This window comes from Bactrocera tryoni, chromosome 1 (genome assembly GCF_016617805.1).
Source record: "Bactrocera tryoni isolate S06 chromosome 1, CSIRO_BtryS06_freeze2, whole genome shotgun sequence".
NCBI classification, from domain to species: Eukaryota; Metazoa; Arthropoda; class Insecta; order Diptera; family Tephritidae; genus Bactrocera; species Bactrocera tryoni.
The window spans coordinates 79883282-79908395 of NC_052499.1; the positions used below are offsets into that span (position 1 = coordinate 79883282).

Consider the following 25114-nt stretch of genomic DNA (forward strand, 5'->3'; position numbering starts at 1 on the left):
CTGGCGGGAATGGAAATTAAATACCTTTGTAAATTTGTATTAGCTACTAAACGTTTTCCTAATTTATAAGTTCGAACACAGGATTTATTCTTTTCTATGGCTTCACAAAGGACTAGATATAGCCGTCCACGTGTGATCTCTCTAGATCAGCCATCTAATCTCACAATAATCGAACCCTGCATGCTAACGGTGCTAAAATAGCAATTAGGAAGCTTGCATCTTTTTAGAAAATCTGTTAGGAAGGTTCCCTCCGATGAGTTCAGCTAAGTAGTCTATATTTGTATTAATACGCATCTATGAATTCCTTAGACGTTCCGCCTAACATAATTTTCCAAACAATGAAGTTAATTGCGGATAAAGCTATTGATTACACAAGTTAAGCACACTTTTGTCATAAAAAAAAACTCGTTTTATGCTGAAAGTAAGCATAACAAAAGAAAGGGGAATAGAAAATGTTCACAAGGTATTTTTCGGCTCTTCACTGAACGTGATCAACTTGACCATACTCAACGCGATAATCAGTGAACCAATAAAGTCACTGCAATTATAGTACTAATAATAGCAAAAAATGCAAGCTGACATAACGAGGCGGCTAACCTCCTAACCTCAGCGATCGACTGCCGACCGATTAAGCAGCAATAGCAGCGCCACCAACACCACTGCGAGCAGCTGACGAAATGCTAAAGGCGGCGTTGACATACAAGCATATCAACAAGCGAACGCTTCTCGTCATATACGCGGCTGCAATGGTGATTAGCATTCGACACACACACACATACCTGCAAACATAAGCGTTTGACGAGCAACAATGGCAGAGCGTTCCAAACTAACAATACACATAAGCAAGCTTAGCGACAAGAAGAAGTACAAATTCTACACTCACACACAGCCGAGCGCATATGACGAGTACGAGTAAGAGAATACCAATACATTGGCGTTTGGCTGAGGCATGCGAAACATTAAAAGACAGCACATTTGAATTGTCTTTAAAATTCGGTGTAATTATTTCTAGGCAAACTGTTTGTCTACTGACTTCATACAGTCAACAACGAACGCACTGATCATCGGCGGTAACGACAACGACCACGACGATCGATAGTGTGCCCGAGCATATTCTAAGCGGAATTTTAGTAGAGTTTTTGTTAAGTGACGTGAACGTCGCGTTCGATCGTGTTATCCTTGCGCGTACAGCGAGGCTTAAGAACAACAACAAAAACACGTGCGGTGTGTTTAACGAAATAGAAGAAGAAAGCAAAAAATGCAACATTAAACTGATTGTTTAAAACAAAGTCATTTGAAAATTTGTAAAAAAAAAATTATTATTAAAAAATTATTGAGAACTTTGTGTGGGTTGAACTGTAGATTGAGTTGTATACTTTTTGTGGAATTCCTAAATGAGAATTTTATAAAACAAAAGGACATCGAGCAAATAAAACAAATATTATTTTTCATCAAAAAACTTAAAGGAGCATAAGAAATAAAGGTGAGCCAACGAAAGCAAAGAAATTTTAAAAATTTCCACAATTTACATTCTTTTGAAAAATACGGATTTAATTTCCGAAAAATTAGTTTTTATTGCAAAGCTTTAAGCTTCCCCTAACGAACTGTGCAAATGTAAAAAAAAATGTTTTTATGTGCCAAAAAAATAAAAATTTTCAATTAAAATAATTGAAAGCAATTTCGAAAATGTGTTGTAAATTATATAAAGTTTCAGGACTTTAAACATATATATTTTTTAACCATGCATTTAATAGCGCAAATCGAATTGGTTTGCTGCAAATATATGTAGATTTTTTTGTCTTAAATATGAAAAATTTTTGTATAGTGAAAACAACAACAAATAATATGTTATTAAAATTATATTTTATGCACATGGGTGAGTCTGGAATGGAATAGGCACCAAGTTTTGAGGTTCATTCGAGCAGCTTAATCGTTTATACGAGTTTTTTCGCTCTGACAGTTATTTACTGTTAGTTTCGAGTCTATCTTTTTCGGTTGAGGATTATGTTTCGTTAAAAGAACTATTCTTATCGGACATAAGGTGCGTCAAAATGTAATCGTTTAGTCAAAGCCTTGATATAAATTGATGACTAATAATAAATAATAATTTATAATTTAAATTTAATTTATTAATTTAATATAATTTTTTTAAATGCTGTTGTTTTGTGAGCCAAAAATTTGTTTCCAACATTTTATTTCATTAAATTTAATTTCAAAAATACTTTTGCTTGGAAAACCAAAAATACCTTTCCAACCAAAGCTAATTTTCCTAACCATTAAAATTGGAAAATGGCTTTTTATTATAACTTGTTGCACTAAATAATAAAAACAAATTTTCTACCTTTAAGGTACTTGCAACCGTTAAACTAATATTATTTCACATTATTTTATTATTTTTAATAAAAAAAAATCTCAATAATAAAAAAAGTTCAAAATAAATTTTCTTTAGACCCTAACGGGATTTTACTCAGTGGAGTAATGCTATTGTATTTTGAACTATAGAAGCGCAGATAAAACCAAAGATCACTAGTAAAAAGTTTTTTTAAACAAGTGTCTTGTAGATTTTTATGCATACCACATAAAATTCGATTATGCCCAGTTGCTTAGGGCTAAATTTGTGAAATTGAAAAATGGGTATAAATATGTATGGTTGAAAATTTTTTTCCTACATTTTTGAAATTTTTGTTTGATAACAAATGGATAAGTCAATTAATGGAAAAAATGTCCAAAAAGTATTAAAACCTAACATTGTACCAAACGCTTTGGCTTGAACAATAGTATTTTAAAGTTAACATAAAAATTTTTTACTAATGTTTAAAGAAATAATTCGTAAATTTTTAGATTTTATCATATTCATTATATGTATGTAAGACAAAAAAATTTTAAATATTTTGAAAAAATTAAAAAAAAAATGTTCAAAAATATTCAAAAAAAATTCCAAAATATTTCAAAAACATTTTCAAACATTTTTCACAAAAGGTTGAATATTAATTTCTTGCTAAAAAATTAAAAAAAAATGTTTAAAAAATTTCAAAATATTCCAAAATATTTCAGAAACATTTTTAAACGTTTTTCACAAATGGTTGAATATTAATTTCTTGTTATAAAATTTGGAAAAAAGTTTTAAAAAAATGTTCAAAAAATTTCAAAATTTGAAAAAAAATCCAAAATATTTCAAAAACATTTTTCACAAATGGTTAACTAAATTGAATTGTGTTTTTTTTGACTACTCAAATAATCCTCTTATTAAAGTTTTTACTAAAACATACATTTCCTTAATTTTAGTTTTATAGGTTATTTGCCAATACATAAAAATATAATAATTAACATAAAATAAAATTTTCAAAAAACAAAAAATAAAAAATTTCAATATTATGAATTTCGTATGAGTTCGTTGCAGTCCAAAGTTATGCATCTAATCAAAGCTCAGACCAGTTTCCGTGACACATGCGCTTAATTGTTCCTCTTCTGCTCTATAATTAGTTTAATTAGTTATGCAATAATCTATTTTGAGAGAAAACAAGAATCAATATCAATATTTACAATTATGCGGTTTGAGATGAAAGTGGAATAAAACAATACACTTTTGTTTTAATTTTATTAAAACTTAATTAATTTAAATTACAACTGAAACAAAATAACAAAGTTCTGATTACGAATTTGCTTAGTAAAATTATTATCGTAACTTATTTTTTAATCTAAAATTACAAATTTTATACTAAAAATAAGTGTTTGCGCTTTTATTCGGAGCTTTCACACTTTTTAAGATTTCCGTAGCCATGTTAGGTGTTAGTTCATAAGGGCAATTATAACAGAACGAACTTCTTTGGTATATTTAAATCCAGACCCACAGAGAATTAAAAACTCGAGTTTGTTGATGACTTTGGTTTTTATCAAAATATTTACAAAAAACAGGAGTATATATTAACTTATTTTAAACACTACATATTTTAGAGTTTGCAACATCTTTAACTCGAGTTTTTTAATGACTTGGTATTTATCATAAAATCTACCTAAATACAGGAATATATGGTTAACTCAGCTAAACACACAATTTTTTAGTTTTTATAAACACCAAATATTTAACTCGGGCTTAGTGTTGAATTTGGTGTTTGTTATAAAATCTACATAAAAACGGTTGTATATGTTAACTCATCTTTAACACTACATTTTTTAGTGTTTAATAATCCAAAAAAGTAACTCGAGTTTATAAAGTTACATAAAAACAGGAGTATACGGTTAAACACTCTTAAACGCCACATTTTTTAGAGTTTACAAAATATTTAACTCGAGTTTATTGTTGTCATAAAATCAACCCAAAAACAGCATGTATGTGTTAACTCACCTTTAATACTACACTTTTCAATGTTTACAGAATCATCTTAAACACCACATCTTTTAGTGTTAATAAACACAAAATCCTTAATGCGAGTTTATAGAGGTATGGCAGAGTTTTGTATCGAAATATAAGAGACTTTTTATGAAGTTTACAGCGTTAGGGTTCACATCAAAAAGATACTTCCGTATTTCCGTACAATTGAGTTCTAAAAAAAGAAACGGCCTATTTAGCGAATTTACGTTTCTCTTCAATTTATAACTCGTTTTCGCAAAATCATCACCTTACGGTATTTATAGGAACTTACGGTAGTTTACAGGCCTCTACTATAATTTTATATCGCTATAATTATACTATACATACTTATCGCCATAAATATATTATACATATGTACCTAAGTGGGTCAGTAGAATTCGCAAAAAACTAATGAATATAAAAGAGCTAACATTTAGCCAATTACCATAACGGCCTATTGAGTTAGTGTCATAACATTGATTTTAATAACCGTGAAATTCAAAAATGTTTTTTGCGTAATCGTTTCTGCTCTATTTCTCCTAGAAATATACGCTGGCATCAAAATAGAGCACAATTTGTAAGTTTCACCAAAAATCACAACTTTTATTTTAAATTATTATAATTAAATTTTCTTCAAGTATGTAAATTACCAATAGTTGCTGTCTTTCTTTTATAAAAAGGGCTGCATGAGATTAGCATGATATTTAAATTTGTTTCAATTATCAAGCATATGTCAATCAATATTGCCAGCCACCGAACTATTGATTTCGTTCAAAACCTGTTTGAAGTAGTATATCGATAGCAGACAAAGAGTTATTTTCGGAAAAACACTCATAGAAATAATAATCAACAAGAGAACCCTCCAAAAAACAATTTCACTTCCTAGTTGAGCACAACTACGTAGTGAGGAAGCGGCGGTGCGCGCATGGATGGTGAACACGCTCAGTTGAGTGGCTTGTTGCCTCTAGGCTAGACACGGTAGTCGGCGGCTATTGAGCTATGTACCTCGAGCATTGGCTCCATACACACATACTTATGGCACGTAGGAGCCACATTGTGGCTATTTTTGTTTTTATATTCCTTTTTGTTGTTGTTGTTGGAATTGAGATCACGTATAATTCAGCAAAGCAGAAGAATTATAAATTATTCCAAGTTTTGCAGACCATAAGCGGAATAATAATTACATAAATAATGGTCGAATTGCGGAGGGGGGCGGCAGAATAAAATACCGCGAAAAAACATACGCACGTCAACTGAATGAATCGATCAAATTGATTATTCACAATATACCTGTCAATAGATTTGCCACTTTGCATATTGATATTTTTATATTTTGTTCGCGTTTTGCAGCGTTTGGGGATGAACCGCAGAAGCAGCATATAGACACACATGCCAATAGATGTACCATTCACATGTGGATATGTGTGCATACGAGCTATAAGCGGAACCCGTGCAAACTTATACACACACACACACATGTAAGCATATGTATGTATATTCGCGCTCAAAAGCTGCGTGGCTAACAGCGAACTTCACACAATTAATATGTGCTGCATGCGCATGCGCAAATGCGTGCGACTCTTCAGCGCCTTGTCGGCGGTTGCTGTGCCCACAAACACACACATGCGCACGCATGTAACGCATTGGAGTGACGGCGGCGGCGGCGCATTGACGTTCGCAGCATATTAGTAACATGAAGAGACGTTACAAAAATACACGTTGATGAGCAGTGCTTGCTTGTTTGTACAATACATACATACATATGTGTGTGTATGCACAGTGTGATGTCGCTTAGTTGGGGTGGTTGGCTGGTTGGTAGGTGTGCGGGCGTTTGTGGTTGGCGTTGAGATTGATTCTTATGACGCTTGCCAATTTAAAAGAATGTTTATCTACACATACGTATGTATGTATGTATGTGTCTTTATGCGCGTTGAGAAGTGTCTATTATTCTACAATTATTGTAGTCGTACAAATTGATGGAATTTGAAAGTGCGTGCGCTGAATACTCAAATATTTCAAAATACATATGTGTAAAGAACTTGGCTAATTCTTAGCTTAGCATATATATACACATGTATATAAAAAACTGCAGAGGAATATATGCATGTATGTACATATATCGTATATAAAATATATGGGCATTGGACAGGACAGGAACATTCGAATGTACATATAATAGTGTGAGCCAAAAACTAATCATTCGATTGATGCTTGCTTAAAATGAACCAATATTAAGAGAAAACAATTTCCTGCAAAAAATTGTTTAGCTTGATTTTGAAAGATCTCACACACACTTTTCAAAGTTTTCTATATAAAAAATTTAAAATAAACACCACAAAGGAAAAAGTGAATCGTTCATGATAAGCATTTTTACATGGCATTTTCTTGAGATCACAGCGGAATTGATGGGAACAGCAAAGTCGATGAGCTAGTCTGAGGGGGCACCCTTGCCCCGTTCACATCAGTATGGGACCGAGTTGGATGTCCATTGCTGTCTTGTGTTCTAGCAATGGACCAATAGACCTCATGTGCGTTGTACTACGAACAGCTTCTGTTCGATTGCGAGATTCTTCTGTTCTAGAGGAGAACGTAAAGGATCTACTGAAGTACTTGCCCTCAACAAAATTCCTCTTGCACACAATGATTTCTAGTGTCCAGTATAGTCTAATGTTGTTGTTAAAGTTGCATGAAGAAGTGTGAGGTGAAAACATGCATGCTCTTTATTCTCCATGGTCCAGCCTTTGCAAGACTGAGGCTAAAAAATCTCGGTAATTTTCTATCGGCGAATCAGAATCAACAAATTTATGACAGGCTCAAAGCGCTTTGTCGATTTGTAAGGATCTTATGATACGGTAGTTAATAGTTTGCAGCTACTACAACAGACCGCCGTACTAAGATGTCTAATTGAGATCCTTATTAGGACCGATCTTTTAATTTAACTTAACTTATATTTTTGTAGAACATAAAATTTCCTCAAAATTTACCTCAGTTTGATTTTTTTCTTCTTCTTCAATATATAAAGCTTATGCCATGAATTTTAGTATTCGACGTATAACGACAAATATAAAATATTTTAAAGAGGTTATGTTAGTTTTGAAATTTCAAAAAAAATTTTTTTTTTTAATATTATTATATGTCTGGAATATTTTGCCAAAGTTTCAAGACAATCGCAATAAAAGTGTAGGAGATAGATTTCTTGGGAGAGCGGTCAGTCAGGCAAGACCGATGAGCTACTTCAATCTTTGATCGTGCTTTTCTCGAAACATCGTTTTCAAAGTCGGTGATCACGATTTCTCAGAAAGTAGTTAAGCAATGTTATTGAAATTGTTCGCAGTTCTTCGAAAAAGAATGACCTCTTGATTGATTGAAGAACTTTTTTTCATTATACATAAATTTGTAAGGCAATTTGTAGTAAAAGTTCGACATAAAACTATATTGCTTTGTTTCCAACTTCATTTTTTTCTAAAGCCTTAGATTAATTACGACCTAAACTCATCTACTAACTGATGCTTTTGGATTTTATGATTTTAAATGAATGCTTCGCCTGTTTTGCCGACGACCGCGAGACCACGTTTTTGGGCGGCGTCTCCAGAAAATGTATGAAAAATTCACAAAATTTTATTCAAATGTTGCTCTTTGATACGCTCAAAAATTTTAAAGAATACAGTCATTTATCATATAAAAAAAAGTAAGCGAAAATATAATTTTTTCGGCTGTCAAACCCACCGTAACGCCTTGAGTCCTTATTGCTAGGAAAACGACTCAAATAATCAATTTTTGGTTACTTCTAGTATATTTCCTCAATCTCTGATAACTCTAAAATTGTTTCCCAATTATTGAGTGGAGTTTTTGAGTGACGTATAATATGAAAATGTTCCATTGTATGAAATAATACCGCTTCAGTCCACTTACTTGAAAGCATAGTCCAGATCAGAAGCGCCGCCTTCAATTAGCTGTTGGTGTCTTATTTCTGGTGTCAAAAAAAAAAATTTCAAAAATCGCTGAACGGTTTCAATGGTTCACATTTTAATTAAAAAATAGTAATTAGATTTGCAAAAGCAGCCATAAAAATTATTTACAGTTAGCTGTGGCTGGGCTATTGCATTCTGTTTCCACTTTGAATTTCCCTTTCAATTTACAATTTTCTGCACATGACGATTGGAAAATTGCAAAATATTATGGTTTCAGTTACAAAAAGTTGAACTTAAAGAATCCGTAAACCGAAACTACTGTTCCTATACAAGTATGCACATATCTACGGATTCTCAAAGTTTGTTGTTGTTGTTGAGAAGCTGAGCCAATCGAAAATTGAAAGGGAAATTTAAAGTGGAAACTGTAAAGAGTTTTATGGCTGCTTTTATAATTCTTATTACTAAATACATATGTCTATATATACATATGCATGTATGTAGATATCGCAATACATGTGTTCATAAATATGTTATCCAAAAGCGGCCAACCAGTTGCGCTACGCTGCTAAAATTAAAGTGGTTATGCAACATTTAGTACCGCGTCGAATTAGTTTCAAATGGCTTCGCTTTAACAAAACAATATTGCAAACTTAAATAAAAAAACCGACGCAAAAACCCATAGAGAAGCTCGGCAGGTGAAACAAGAATCAGGCTTTAGCAGAAAGCATGTTTCTTTGCTGCATAGAGTGGATTAACCTGCGCTGCATTCGCTGGCTTTAGGGACCACAGGTCGTCGGAGGGGTTATTGCGTATTTTTTTAAATGAAATTAACAACAGTTTTACTGGTTTTCAATTGACACACAAAGCTATATGTATGTACATATGTATGTATGTATATGTGAGCTCGTGTTTTGAGCTTCGTCGAAAATATTCTCAATACAAATATTCTATGCGAGTAAACTTGGCCTAGAAAATAGTGCCAACATATTTTTTGTTGTCCGTAAATACACATAAATGCCTGATTAAGACAATTATTAAATATAAGCACCAGCATAAAGGGTTTTTCTTTAGGAGTTTTTATTTTTTTTCACATTATATTTATATTGGGGTTTATGGTGACTATCGCTGTTAATTCAAAACATTTACAAATTTTAAATATACGACAACCTCAAGTTGAAAAGAAAAAACACTTAAGTTTCGAAAAAAAATTTTGTTATTCAGAAATGGAAATATTTGAAATTATATTTTTATCAACAAAAAAGAGATATTAAATTTAATTTTTTTTTTTAATTTCGAAACTATGTTTTTGAAACCTGTTTTTAAATTTCAAAATATTTAATATTTTTTTATAAATTGAATATTTAGTTAATAAAACTTTCTAAGGTCTTCCAACTTTTATTAAAAAAATATATTTTGCCAACAAAAAAAAATAATTTTTTCGGAGTTTTGAAATTTTTTTCTTTTATTCACAAATTTTTCAATTGTTTCTTTTCATTAAATTCAAAACATTAAAAAATAAATATGTTTTATCAAAAAACCTTAATTACATTTTTTTTCAGAAAAAAATTATATCAGTTATAAGTTTTGTTTTTCATTCCAAATTTTTTTTTAACTTTGTTTCAATGTTCAATAAATAACAAGTCTTCAATAAATTTAAAATATTTATATTTTATAAACATAAAAAATATTTTATTAAAATTATTATCTAATTAATAAAAAATAAAAATATTTTTAATTTTAAAATTATTAATAATTTTTTATTTTTAAAATAAATTTTAAATTTTTTTCTTTAATTCAAAATGTTTTTATTTTTCTAATTTTAATAAATAAATTTACCAGATTTAAATAATATTAAAAAAAAAATATAATTGATTATATTAAAATTGTTATTTTATTACAAAAAAAATAATTTTTAGTTTTTAATTTAAAATTATTTTATTAAAATTACAATTTTATAAAAAAATAAATTTATATTTTTTTTTATCTTTTTAATGTTTTAATTTTATTTAGTTGAAATTTTGTTTTCTTTTTCAAATTTTTATCAATAAATTTACCAGATTTCAATAATATTAAAAAATATGTTTCAACCAATTGATCATAAATAGAAAAAAAACTCTGTGAAAAAATTCGAGTTCTGAAATTTCCCGTTTATATAATTTATACTTGCCATCTCACCCTGTATACATGTATTTTCGTTTAAATACTGCGGCATTGTTGCACATTGCCAACAACCTGATTGCTGCCACAGCTACAAGCGACTATGACCTGCCATAGAGCTAGCCAAATAAAGCCTTGCTACTCAGCAAAGGCAAGGCTGGGCGGAGACAGGTGCACAAAATATCAATTACCGCATTCAATGTCAAGTCCATCAATTCCACGAGTTGCTTCGAGTCGCTGCCAACCGCACAAACTGCAAACTGAAACTTTTAAGTTTCACACTGCCAAAGCACGTCTCCGAGCCAGCATCTCTTTAATTTATGCAAATGCGACGACAATGGCATTCGGTTGGATTGTTGCGATTTTTCGATAGTGTATATATTGTATATACAGCATAACAAGTGTGCTTAAAGATTTGCAATACTTTGTCTTTTATTGCATATTTATGTTTTAAAATTGTTTTTAGAATACAAGAGGTTAAGCTTCTTTCGGATTTTGTTAAGAAATACACCATTTTTCTTGTTTTTTTATGAAAAGTATAAAGTATTTATCTAGTAAGGCTGGTTGAGTCATTTATTGAAAAAGTATAAGTAAATTTACGAAAATTTTTCTAAAACTCAAAGTAAAAGTTCCCTTTGAAATCTCATCAAATAGACATCATAACCTTTCTTTGGTGTCTATCGGCTTTCAAAGTGGTTTGGGTTGGTTCAGCCTTTTAAGAAGCTCTTGCGTTTTATAATCTTGCAAACAATCCAATTTTCGTCGCCACCAACAATGATTTTCGGAAATGGATCATTCCTTTGATTTTTGATAAGCAAATCACAGTCGTTAATGTGACGAAGCAAAATTTGTGCTGTAAGAACATGAGAAGCCCATATGCCAAACTGCGAAATTAATCCTACATGTTTTATGTGATCTTTACTGTTGTTTTTCCACGATTTGCATTGAGCAATGGCTTTATTTTATCTACATTGGCTTCCAGAGAGCTTCCAGGACGCGATGCATCCTCAAAACCGAAATTACCGAAACGAAATTTGGCAAACCAGTTTTAGCATTGGTATTCGGTCAACATCTTCTCAGTACACATCACAAAATATTCGACCTTAGATAAGTAAATGAGGATTGCACCAAAAACTATGGTCTATTATGCCCTCAAATTTGCTTGAACTGCATTTTTACCTTTGAATAGTAAAACTGTAAAATGTGCCAAAAATGTGTTTCGAGGTTCCACTTTCGATAGAGCAACAAACAAAAACTATTCCAAAATACGTTGAACATTTTTTACAAACAATCCTTACAATATCAGCTGTATATAAATATATAACGGTAAAGCGCTTAAGTGTGAAGTTTTCTGCGAAAAAATTCAATAAGATCACCTGTTGTCATCAAAGTGAACGACCCAATATATGAGACTAAGAGAAAGAGAAGAACTGAAGAATGAGTTAAGATTTGTCTAAAAATCTCCGAATGGAAATTGACTAATTAATTTGATGACTAAAAAACCTTTATTAACATGCGCTATTGTGACTTCAGCAAAACAGGTGATATTGGCAAATATACTGAGAGCAAACTTTGCCTTACTCTATACAACAGCACCGCTATACTCTCTCAATTAGATAGAGAGTGGTGTGATTTCGTAAATGTTACACAAATTTAATGACACTTCCGTCAACTTCAGTATAAAATCTTACGAAATTTGACTTCATTAGTTGCTAACTATAAAATTGCACATTTAATGACCACAAATTGTAAGAATATTTAAAAGAGTTACAACATATAAAATACGAAAAATACCAATTATTTTATTTTGTAATAACTATGCTGTAACAAAACACTTATGGTCAATCAAAAACAAAAACCAAAAAAATATTTTTCGAAGCAATAAAATGTTGAGCCATCAAAGCATGTTTATTGCCGTAGCATACTCGTACATTCTGGGTTGAGAATTGTGGCCGGAAATGACTAACTGCCAAAAGTTTATCAAAAATTCTGACATGCGAACAAATATATATACACACACATATACTTTTGCACTTGTAGCTGAGTAGTATTTAAATTACTTCTAGTACATATATACCCACATAAATAAGTACATATATATATAAAGATATATTGAATATACACTACATAAATCCGAACCACTGCCGGTGCTACGTGTATCACATTTTACGAGTATTGCTTCCAAATGCGGTTTGGCAATATGCAAATATTGCAATACCGAAATTCTTCGAATCGAATCTTAATAAATGGCAAATTGACTTGCTAGTTTCAAGCTTTTTTGACAGGAATATTGCCACAAAGTGTTTTTTGAACTTAAGTAAAGCTTTGTCGGAAAATGTTGCCAAATTCATTTAGAGATTTCAGTAATAACTAATTTGAAGTTATGCGGTTTATGCTGAACAAGCGAGATAGCATGCAATGAACCATGCAATTAACTGCTAAACACCGTTAATCGATTTAACAGCACCAATGCCGTATTAATGAACAAACAATTTGTAATTAAAAGAAAATAATGAATAGGAATTTTCCATTAACTGTTTTTATTGTATTTTAGTGTTTAAACACTTGATTTCAATTATTTTTTTGGCAGTAGAATTACTCAAACATTTCAAATTAATTAAATTATGCCGAATCACTTAAGACTATTTTGTACATAATTTTATTTTTGGTTTATGTTAAATATATACATGAGTTTCTGTTACTTAATGTAATCATTCATAGCTAACAACCAAAGACTGAGTGCATGAGAGGAATGAGCAAAGCTTAACTTTCGAGCTATAAATGGGTGGGTCCCACTTATTAATTGCATAATTTATCTCAAGATTTTTTGTGCTTTTCAAATTTGTTGCCATTATCTTAACTTTTACTACACTTTACTTTATACATAACCTTAACTCTAACCAATTTTGGTTTTTATAAAATTCCATTTCCATTTGTTCTCTAGCTCCGAGAAAGTAAATAGTTAGGTTAGATTAGTCTGGTAGTCCTATGAGCCACACATACATAGACCAGTTTTGGTTCTTTGCAATACTCGGTGGAGTTCAGTTACTAGGTCCATGAGGTGTAGTCATCCTTTATGATGCCTGCGCTTGACGTGAATTTTAACAGACTCTTTGACCTCACAATCGATGCCTCCTCCAGTGTATCATACCGTGAGGAGCACAAATGCGTATGCCGTACTCTTGCCAATGCACAAGAGGTTTTCCATTGTTTGACTGGTGCCTTGCTCTAGACATTTCCTGCAGTCTTCTCGATCTGTCAGCCCCATTCTGTATATCAACACCACAAATAGTTACTTCAATAGACTTATTTTCGAACAATAGTAGGTCGGCTGCCTGAAAGAACTAAAGAGCTCAGATGAACTACAGGTATTAACTATAAGAGAGAGTTTGAATTCTAAAACAATATTCTTCCGTTTTTGTGAAGCAAAAGTTTTTATTAATATTACGTAGTTCAAGAATTGCTTTTGGCTACAAGAGATATTGACAATATTTATCCATTTTCATATTTATTCATTTCAACCAAAAATAGCTGAAAACAGTTGCATTTTAGATTTCTTCAACCAGCAAGACTTTTAAAGGGCTTACAATGTGAGTGATCTGCTTCTCAATACGATATTTATCCCCTTCTCAAATCTTGATAATAGTTTAAGTACTTTTTACATAATTTTTCTTTATTTTTTTGAGTAAAAAACTGGCTAAAAGTACTACTTCTCTAGAGTGTGGTTCAGTGTAGAGTAAAACTGTCGATATGTGTGAACAATATTGAAAGTATACCATCAAATGCTTCAACTTTCTTTGAAAAATATGTAATTGGCATCATTGACTTTTGAGTTTATATATATAGACGAGGATCACCGCAACCTTAGGTCTATTGCCCTATTGTGTCCTTTGAATTATCTCTTTCTCAATTCGAAAATAGTCATTCATTTATAAAATTTGATCCAAGAATGAATCAGAGAATCCACTAGTAGCCCTATTGTGTTCTTTGAATTATCTCTTTCTCAACTCAAAAATAGCCATTTATTTATTAAATTTAATCCAAGAATGAATCAGAGAACCCACCTGTAGTAATTTGCTATTAAGGACGGCTAAAAGCGGTTTACTCTTCCGAAGATTGCTTAATTCTAATAGTTTCCTGGCTGAAATTGACTAACTCGATTCTCTTTTGACGATATATTCAGCAGAGCTTTGTGACAAAACTTTTTATAAGTATGTTAGCACTAAAATGATTGGAACTTTATTTATACTAGGTCAACTTAACCTTAACTAATTACTCTGGAACATAATGTACCTACATTAGCTAAGCGGAAATTCATTTTGATTATATTTTTAAATTGTTTAACAACGCCGTTTTCATACAAAGCACGTTTTGGGAAAGACCGTTAAAGCTTCGTACTAGGAGTACACACTCGTATGAAGTATTTTAAAAGAACATTGACTTTAATGAATTCTACAATTAATTTTGCTAGATTTCTATCAGCTAGTTAATATTATGTTGGTGTTAATTTTAAAGAATTTAAAATTGATTTCTACCTGCGTACGTAAGATATTTTATTCATTTGTAGACAAATTTTATGACCGTACATTAAGGGGCCAAGCCTCTTTTGAGGCATAAATACAAGTAAAATTAAATGTAGAAGAAGCAAACAGAAGAAACAAAAATATTAATGTGTGGCAGCTTGATTGACATACGATTTAGTAAAGTTTTATTGCTTGGCAAATAGTGAGAGAGTGACAAAAATATTATTGCTTCATTTCTCACAGAGAACTCGCAAAGATATCGAAAAAAAGTTGCTGCACCAGCAATAAACGATTGAATGTGTTTCACATTTTGCATTAATGAGCTACAGAAATCGCAACCAGAAATTCCTAAATCTTTACACGTGTCTTTATCTGTGTCTTATATTTAGAGCTGACGTCCCTGTACTCGCGACTTTGAACTCTCTGTCTAACTATAAACTTTTGTCGAGACTTTTTTCAAAATGTTTTCTTTGTGTTAGTAATTTTATTTTTTTGGCGAAACCTGACAGGAATTGTCGATGAGGGATATTTTTTTGAAAAGTTCATTAATGTAGTCCATAACTACTTTTGTCTGGTTTAGAACTTATTTGGTAGTCAGTGGAAGGAAACAGCAGACACGTAAAATGAATTGGTAACGACTTTGTGGCGAAACGTGTGCTTGGTAACGACATAAAGTGTTGTCTGTGGAATATGGAGAATACAAATATTTGAGTACGAAAGCGTTGAGAGCACGTGAGCGGTAAGCGGGTGTATGTTGAATGGAGAACAATGAGAATGAAGCACATTTTGCTGAGACTTTATTGAAATCAATCAATCACTGGTGCTTATCAATGACGCTGGCGGCGTGTATTATGCAATCATGCATGATTTAAGGCTTATATAAGATGGTTATGAAATAATGATTTATAAATAGGAAAAAAAAATAAAATAAATTTTTATTACTTAAAAGACTGCTTTACTCTCTTGCATATTTTTCACACTCTATTTCTCTTTATCCGCGTTACAGATGGCTCCAAATCTGATCGGCAGCACTTTTCTCATCGCCGAAACGGCCATTACTAATAATGATGCCAACAACAATAAACAGACTACATTAGCCAAGACCAGTTGTAAGAGTAGTAATGATCGTGTACCCAATCAGGGTGAATCGGCTGCGGCCATGCAACAGCAGTCGGCCAAAACGTCGGCACAAACTCAAAGTAAAACGGATGCTGTCACGCAGAAACCTTATAAAATGGAAATTGTGTGGTTCAATGTGATGCTGTTCGTGATATTGCATTCGATGGCACTCTATGGTTTGTATCTGATTTGGGCTGAGAACGCGTACTTGGAGTTCTTTATCGGTGAGTGTAGCATTGATACGTTCTTATAGATAGTCCCCTATTTGTTTACACATTTTTTAAAACTCTGTGTTTTTCTCTCCTTTTCTTCTTGCTTTCATAGGCTACTTATACGCCGTACTCGGTGGTTTGGGCATTACAGCTGGTGTACATCGTCTCTGGTCGCATCGAGCCTACAAAGCTAAACTGCCATTGCGCATCTTCCTTATGTTGTGTCAGTCGCTCGCCTTTCAGAACAGCATATACGAGTGGTGTCGCGATCATCGTGTTCATCACAAATTTACCGATACTAATGCGGATCCCCATAATTCGGGTCGTGGTTTCTTCTTTGCCCATATGGGTTGGTTGATGTGCAAGAAGCATCCCGATGTGAGAGAGCGTGGCAAGACCATTGATATGAGTGACATTTTGGCCGATCCCGTCGTTAAATTCCAGAAGAAGTGAGTAGTTTAAGATGAAATTGCAGATTAAGTAGTATCATGTGGGTAATGGAAGTAAGGTTAGGTTAGGTTTAAATGTCGAACCCTGAAACTTTGTAGAGATCAGACTTGAATAGCTTTGAACGCAGGTTCGTTGTGGTACCTAAAACACCAATAAAATTGATCACAGCGTCCTTCATAAATCCCTTAAGCACCCTTACTGATACTGGAAAAATGGTTGAAATCGGAAGATAAAGCCTACTTTCCATATAACGGTGCTTTAAAAACTACTAAAAGGAAGGTAAATCAATAATTAAATACGACAGAGACATAACATTTTATAAGATCTTAAGTCAAAATTGGACGATGTGCATGGCACCGCCCAATTTTAGGTAAAATCGTATATCTCGGGACACGACCAAATTTGGTATTTGGTATTTCTCTCGCATTTACATATATGTCACAGTGTGAGAATGAGCGAAATCGGACTATAATCACGCCTATTTATCATATGGCACAATTTTAAGTTCCCTTGATTCTTTCACTTTCCCGTAGTATGCCCCCTTAAGACCAAAAGCTGTCCAAGTCCATCCAAAACTATCGGCCAATATATGAGTTATCTGAATGAAAATGACAGAACGTGTTTTACACATAACAGTATATCTTTGTGCCTAAAATAAATAAATTTGGTCGAAAACTTGACCTAGTCCCTATATAACTAATATCAGAATTTTCGAACATATGATAGATAAAGTCGGGTTAATACTACCCCCAACTCCTATATTTTCCTGAATCAATTTCTCGAACTTTAATCATGAAATCATTACTAATTCATTTTACCCACAGATTGTACTTCCTCATCATGCCCATTTGCTGTTTCGTCATTCCTGGACTCTTCCCATACTACGTATTGGGCTCGTCACTGCAAGTTTGCTTCTTCGTCTGCTCTATGTTGCGTTATGCGCTTTCACTGCACGGCACATGGTTGGTGAACAGCGCGGCTCACTTCTACGGCATGCGACCATACGAAAAGAACATCAGCTCGGTTGATAGTAAAATGGTGTCGGTGATCGCTTTCGGCGAAGGTTGGCATAACTATCACCATGTTTTCCCATGGGATTACAAAGCGGGAGAATTGGGCACATACCAATACAACTGGACGACTGCCTTCTTGGACTTCATGGCGCGCATTGGTGAGTTGAAATGACCTAGATAACGGTGTTTTCGGTTACTCATATTTTGAAAACTTTTCCTATATATTTTGAAAACTTTTCCCATATATGTATATTTGTACTTTACTTATTTGCTCAGGCCAAGCTTACGATCTGAAATCGGTGTCGAACGAGATGATCTTGAAGCGCGTGCAACGTACTGGCGATGGCACTCACCCTTCGGTGCAGGATGTGAACAACAATAATGTGAACATAAGCGAACTGGTGTCGAAACTCGATCATGACAACGAGGAGACGCTCGTTTGGGGTTGGGACGATAAGGATATCTGCGATGAGGATCGCAAGGGTGCTGTGCACAAGAAGGAGGAATAAAGGCGCTTGCAGTCTACAGTGCTCGTACACAATTTCATGCAATTTTTTTCCCGGTTTACATAGTAAAATTGTACTTGGTGCCTGTTTAAAGCTGTCAATTCTCAAGCAACCGCCAGCACGAAAAAGTTCATAGTATGAAAGAAAAAGGAAAAGAGCAACAAAAGTAAAACAAATCACCAGTCAAAAGTACGAACATACACACACACACACGTACAACCATAAACATAGAGAGCGCATACTCAATGTACTTGCAAATTATCCAATTATCGAGAGGGGGAGGGTAAAGCCGCGCGCTGAAGGAAATACTGTGGGACATTTCAGCACCGTTGCGCACAATCTTAAGGCATGAAGTTGGATAACTTATATATGAGGTTGCGTAATTATAAAATCAAAAATACAAAATGGCGGTTCTATGCGGCATACATACTTATTACGTTAAGGGAGGTAGTTCACATACTTACAGCGTTAAGGCTAGTTCTAAGGATATTGCTTGTGTAGTGTTTTAAGGTTTATTTTATTTCTAATGTTTTTTATGATTTTCAACTTTGCAGTTGACGAAATATGTTTTATATAAACAACAAACATACTTGTATGAAATGGAATGCTAGTTTTAGTTTGCTTTAAATCTATTTTGTATATTACAATATGAACAATAACCAAAAATGTTAAGGTAAATAAAATAAAACAGTTTTGAAAAATATGTGGGGATTTTTATTTACACCTACACACAGTAAAAGCTCTTTTAAGCGGACCGCTCTATTAAGCGGACATCTTTATTAAATGGACGCTCTGTTAAGAGAACCGCTCTAATAAGCGGTCAGCTCTATTAAAAGAATAGCTCTATTAAGTGGATGTTGTATTAAGTAAACAGCTCTATTAAACGGACCCTCTATTAAGCGGACAGATCTTTTAAGCGGACATCTGCATTAACCGAACAGCGGACAACTCTATTAAACGAACAGAAAGGCTGATTCTGCTAGTGTCCGCTTATGGGAGATTTCACTGTATATATGGTACATATGTATGTATGTATAAATCAAGTATATATGTATAAACAAACATATAAATATTTATGCGTCACATGTTTAATTAAGCCAGCAGACAGCAGCTGATTACCGCACAGTGTTCAAATTATTTATAAACTTGTTAACTTATTGCATAACAAAACGGACTTATGGTTGAAAAAAAGAACCAAAAATAATAAATTAACAAAAATCACAAAGAATTTTCGCAGAAACAAAGCGCAAAGGAGATGCTAATATTATAGCCTTAACATCAGCCTTAAAGCTCAGCTTGAGCGCAATCTCTCAGCCTTTGCAGCATTGCGGATGAGCGATTTGTGAACTTGAATTTCGCATAATTATGCGCGTAACACTTTTGTTTCATTTCCATATACTACTACATTACTAAATATATAGTTGCTTTCAAGCACAAAGGAAGCGTTTATTTCGTAGAATATTAATAAGCGGAAGTTTTTTCGGCTAATGAAAACAAAAATCGATAGCAGCTTGGCAGAAATCAAACCATTGATAATTGTTGCAAAACATGAATTTGAAGGTTAGCAACAAAGCATGAGCGCTCTCCCACACACACACATCTGCAAATACAGTTAACGATTGCGTTCGTTTACTGAACGAGCTGGCTATAGAATTTGTCGTCTGATAGTGGTTTATTGACGTGTATCAAAGGTGTTTTGAAAATCTGCAATAATAACAAGCAATAAATAAATAGTTGGCATCGCATAACGAGACAGTTTTGCTTGTGTAGCCTTTTTGTCTCAGAAAGTTTGGAGGTTATGATGAGTACCTTGGATTTAGCGTTTTGTAAATCACAAACATTTGCAAATATACATATAGTTTATTTAGAACAAGAGTGAAATATATTGAAATAACGAAAAAAAGTTTTAAAGTTTTTAAAGTTTAAACAAATGACCACGATAATCAGTATGACTTGTTAGGTGTTGAGAGATCGAATTTTAGTAACAGCTTAACTCATTTCATTACCACTGTAGTTTAAAGACTTTATAGCATATGTTTTTGAGAGAACTACTTTGAATTAAAGTTTCCACACAGTTTACTCCGAATATGCAAGATAAGGAAAGACGTAAACTGATGTCTAGGTCATTGGCAACGAAATGAATTACACTAAGCGGAAAATTCTCGCCACACTTTTTGAGAATATATGCGACATATGAGTTATGCAGAAGAGAAAAAGAAAGAACGTTAAATTCGGTTGCACAGAAGCTATTATACCCTTCACAAATAGAAAATATTCCTTACTAACTAATAGAAAACCTACGGTCGAGCTATATACTATAGTGATCCGATCTGAGCAGTTTCTTTGGATAATATTGCTTTAGATAAAAATCCATGCCACAATTCGTGCATATATCTCGTCATAAGAAAAGGTTTTCCATACAAATACTTGGTTCCGATCGTTCAGTTTAATTGGCAGCTATAGCTTCTTGGAGAGAAAAGAAGGTGTGCAAATTTCAGGTCAATATCTTAAGATCTGATAGACTAGTTCACGTATATACAGAGAGATAAACAGACAGACAGATATGGCTAAATCGGCTAAGGTCACGCTGATGATATATGAATATACTTCAAAGGTTCGCGGTATTACAAACATAGCGGCAAATTCAATAGTTATACCTAGGTAGTGCCACATTTCGTACACGTGATCTACAGGGAGAAATGTTCTGATATATAAATTGGCTTCAACTTGCAGTATCCTAGCTTTTAAATTATATAGGGATTATAAAGTCAAAATAAGGAATAGTCATTAGTTTATTCGATATATGGCGGCTAAGATAAGATATAGAGAGATAGCGTATACCTTTGCAGAGAACCAATCTGCATATACTTGTATAGAATGTAGGAAAGTAGGTGTAAACTATCCTAGAAGGTGTTATGTGAATAATCTAAATTTAGTTCAAATTGGTCAAGTATTGTAGTCGTTCGGTCAAAAACAGAAATGGAGCGACGAAGAATACAAATGATAAGTAAAATTAGAACAACAGAAAAAAAAAAACAATAAACGTATTTTCTTCCTTTTATCATTCGGGATTTTAAAACAAAAACAAACTTTAATCATCTAAAAACAATCAACGATCTTGCTAAATCAGTTTGTCCACACCATCAATAGTTTTCTGAGCAAGACTTGATTTCGACCTGGTCGACCTTCCAGAAATTCGTCTTGGAGTGGTCCTTCATTGGATACACCATACCAACGATAAACACTGGTTCTTGATGAAGCTTCATCGCCAAAAAATTTAAATACGTTCATCGATAAATTGTTGCTGGGGAAACTAATCGCGTGAAAATGTTCGCTATTTAATTTACTTTCTTGGCCGAAATGAATAATTTAAGTAACTGTCAATAACATAAATAACTCTCGTATGTGAAAAAGTTCAAAGTTGTACCGCGTTTTCCAATAGGGGTGTTATGATTTCCAAATGTCGTTGCGGCCATTGTTAATATGTCATGATCTGTATTTTTTTCTTTATATTCAGTAATGTTTACAATTTCATGATTAAAATATATACGCAAGAACGACGTTTAAAAATTATTCAATTCAATTATCAAAATGATCGTTCTCCGATTGCAACTTTTCGTGCGTTTTTGCCATTTTGCCAAAAAGACAAAGAATCCCTCGAAATAAAGAAAATATTGCTGCCGTTCAGGCAAGTGTTGTAAAAAATCGCAATTTTTCGATTCGAAGACGTTTTAAAAAATTGCATCCTTAGAAAATTGTTTTCACTCAAGAACTAACGCCATTAAACCACCGTAAACCTGGTGAGTTTGCTGATTTTGCCTTGGAACAACTTGAAACCAATAAGGATAAACCTCGAATAAAATTAAATATATACATTACTGTCAGATTTCTTTATTTAAGATCGAGGTTTTTTACTTCTCCAAATCAATACCCAAATCATGGCATGTTTAAGCTCTAGAAAAATATAATAATGGTTTGTCAAAAAAGTCTTGCGGTATTTTTATTGATTTTTTTTTTATTGAAATTGAAATGAATTTTTGATTAATCATGCCCAGCTCTTGACCGATGCTACGGCTGCTACTATGTCGGTCTCTTTCGACCAATTCAGCGATTTTATCGCAATTTTCGACGACAGGCCTTCCGGAGCGTGACGCATCTTCGACCACCTCTACACCAGAACGAAAACGTTGAAACCATCGTTGTGCGGTGGAAATGGAAACTGTATTGGGTCCATAAACTGCACAAATTTTATTGGCGGCTTGAGATGCATTTTTGCCTTTTTCGTAGTGGTGCTGTAAAATATACCGTATTTTCTCTTTATTTTGCTCCATGTTTGCGACGCTATAACTCACAAACGACTTAAAAGAAACGACAATCAGTCAAACACGTGTTAGCGCGTGAAATGAGCTTTCCAAAAAGGTATAGCATGACCTGATGCGATGAATAAAACTAGAACTACAGGCGTTTCAGCGCCAAATAGCGAAAATACCGCAAGACTTTTTTGACAACCTAATATATATTTGCTCATCGCTTGGTTGTCAATGGCAAATATCGAAGTATATTTTCCGCAAATAAAACGATCAGCTTCATTATTAATATTATATAATATAAAGAAAATCTTAATAAACACAATAATTAATGGAAACATTGCACACTTTATTTTAATGAGTTTGGAATCTTCAAAGTTGTTTTGAGAATGCATATTTTATACAGATTTTGTAAGCGTTTCTGATACTCATACTTTTATTATGTAGATAGAAATGTTGTCTGAATGTTATTTGTTATACCCATTAACATGTGAATCAGAGTAAAACAGTTTTTTCATCTAGCGTTTTTTTCAGTAGCTAGAACCAAGTGAGATATTTAGAGTGTTATACTATACAGATATATAAATGAACAAGATGATCTCGTCTCGCTATCTATTATGCTTTCTAAGGAGGTTTTTATTGTATGAGGAAGTTATTGAACCATTAGGAATGTAACATATGGTGTGGAGTTCATGTGTCAACTTTGATCCAAAAATGATCAAAATCGGACTATACTTCTTTTTATTTTCATTTACTTACATTTATAAAATGATAGCCACGTTTAATATTCATTTTTTATAACACTTCAATATGAGCTATAGCGAGCTCATCCAGTGATTGGCTGTGTCCACACTTAACACTTCCTTACTTATTTTATTTCAGTTCTTTTTCTAATATGCACGTGTTTGATCTGCATTAGATAACTAGACTTTCCGGTAAACAAATAGAATTAGCATAACCAATTTTCAGTAGTTGAGACATGCGACAAAGCTAGTTATCAAAATTGGGAATTAAAAAGTATGAACTTTTGCCAGTGTTGTTTTAAATTCATTAAAATTACTTCTAAATTTTATTCAGAAATTATGGCGCACGATCTCCCAGTGTATTTCGTCATTTACTACTTGGATAACAGGAATATATTAAATAATTGTATTTATTGTGACATTTCATATGGAGTTCGACTTTTTTTTATATTTCGATAAGAAACGGGGTAAAAAGAAAATTTAAAAATTGTTAAGTTAAGCAGTATATGTGATAGTCTTCAATCCACCTTTTACCATTAAACCCACAAATTCTTCAAGACAATATCGAGATTGTTTAATGAATAATCAGAGTTGATATTCTGGTCTATGATGACGAAAACATTATTTAGAAATATGAATATGTATTGAACTTTTATTAATTGAACATTGAGTTTTTGTTTGCTCAGACGTAATTAATCGAGAAAAAAATCAGAATAAAGTAATCTATTTATAAAATACTCTTACATATGGGTTTCTAGTTATAACCTTTTTTGAAAGATCTTCTATGTACTGCTTAGAGAACTTCCTTATCATCAACTGAACTAAGCTTCGGAGTCTGAGAACCTCTTCAGATATATACACAAAAGGAAACGGCAGAGACCCTAATGAGTGGGATAAGCTGGGTTTATATAGCCATATCAAACTTTCCGTGAACTAGTCCTTCAGTTTTCAATATACTGAATTAAAATTTTGTACACCTTTTCCTCCTGTGCTGCAATTTGTCGGAACCATTGAACGATTGGAAACATATACATACATGTATGTAAAACGTTTTTATTTGGTAAGATATCCTCATGAAATTCAGAAAATATTACTTGTATAATCCAAAGCATTGCTACAATCTTTGAATGATCGATCAGGCAAAAGTAGTAATAGGGAAAACATTTTTATTAGGTAAGGTCCAAAAGTAATGTTCAGGTCGGAGTACTATCGCATATACTTATCTGCCACGTAAGCTGACCTATGACAATCAAGATTAATATCTTTCTACACCCTTCTATGTTATAAAACATGAGTGTTCTCAGATAGCAGGAGTGCAAGTCGAGTAGAAAACCGTTTAACTGTCGGTTGCCATTGTACCTTCTCGACGTCGTAACTTCCATGTGTTTGTTGACGGTCCTCGGAGCGTACGCACCTCAAGAGCATTAGAGACATTGGTCGTTCATGTATAATATGATCGATCTGGTTTTGAACTTTTCGATCCGGAGACAGTCAAGTAGTAGTTTTACCAAAGATGCCTTCTTGGCCAAGCACAATTTTTACATCGTGGCGGGAACAGTCGTCAAATCGTCCTTGTGTTCCATCAGGTCGTGGGCGCAAATCAGTATTATTTTCAAAAATGTTGCTCTAATTCAAATTTTGGCTACCAGAGTGAATTCCAGGACTTGAGTCTTTCTTCTACCACGAATCGCACACTAAATTTGTGCTGCTTTATATGGCCACTGGGGTAGATGTTACAAGGATCTACTCATATCCGGCCTTGTTCCACCCATCGCATTTCTTGTAGGGCGATGATGTCAGACTTTACTTTTATGACGATATC

The 25114-nt window shown here is 33.1% G+C and overlaps 1 protein-coding gene across 1 annotated transcript; it reads left to right on the forward strand.

Moving 5' to 3' along the window:
• Positions 1–1032: 1032 nt before the first annotated feature.
• LOC120776921 (acyl-CoA Delta(11) desaturase) lies at positions 1033–18920 on the forward strand. The gene is made up of 5 exons (XM_040107994.1): positions 1033–1483; positions 15949–16285; positions 16386–16722; positions 17548–17894; positions 18013–18920. The coding sequence occupies exons 2-5, from the start codon at positions 15949–15951 to the stop codon at positions 18243–18245; spliced, it is 1254 nt and encodes a 417-aa protein (XP_039963928.1). The 5' UTR covers positions 1033–1483; the 3' UTR covers positions 18246–18920.
• The last annotated feature ends 6194 nt before the right edge of the window (positions 18921–25114 follow it).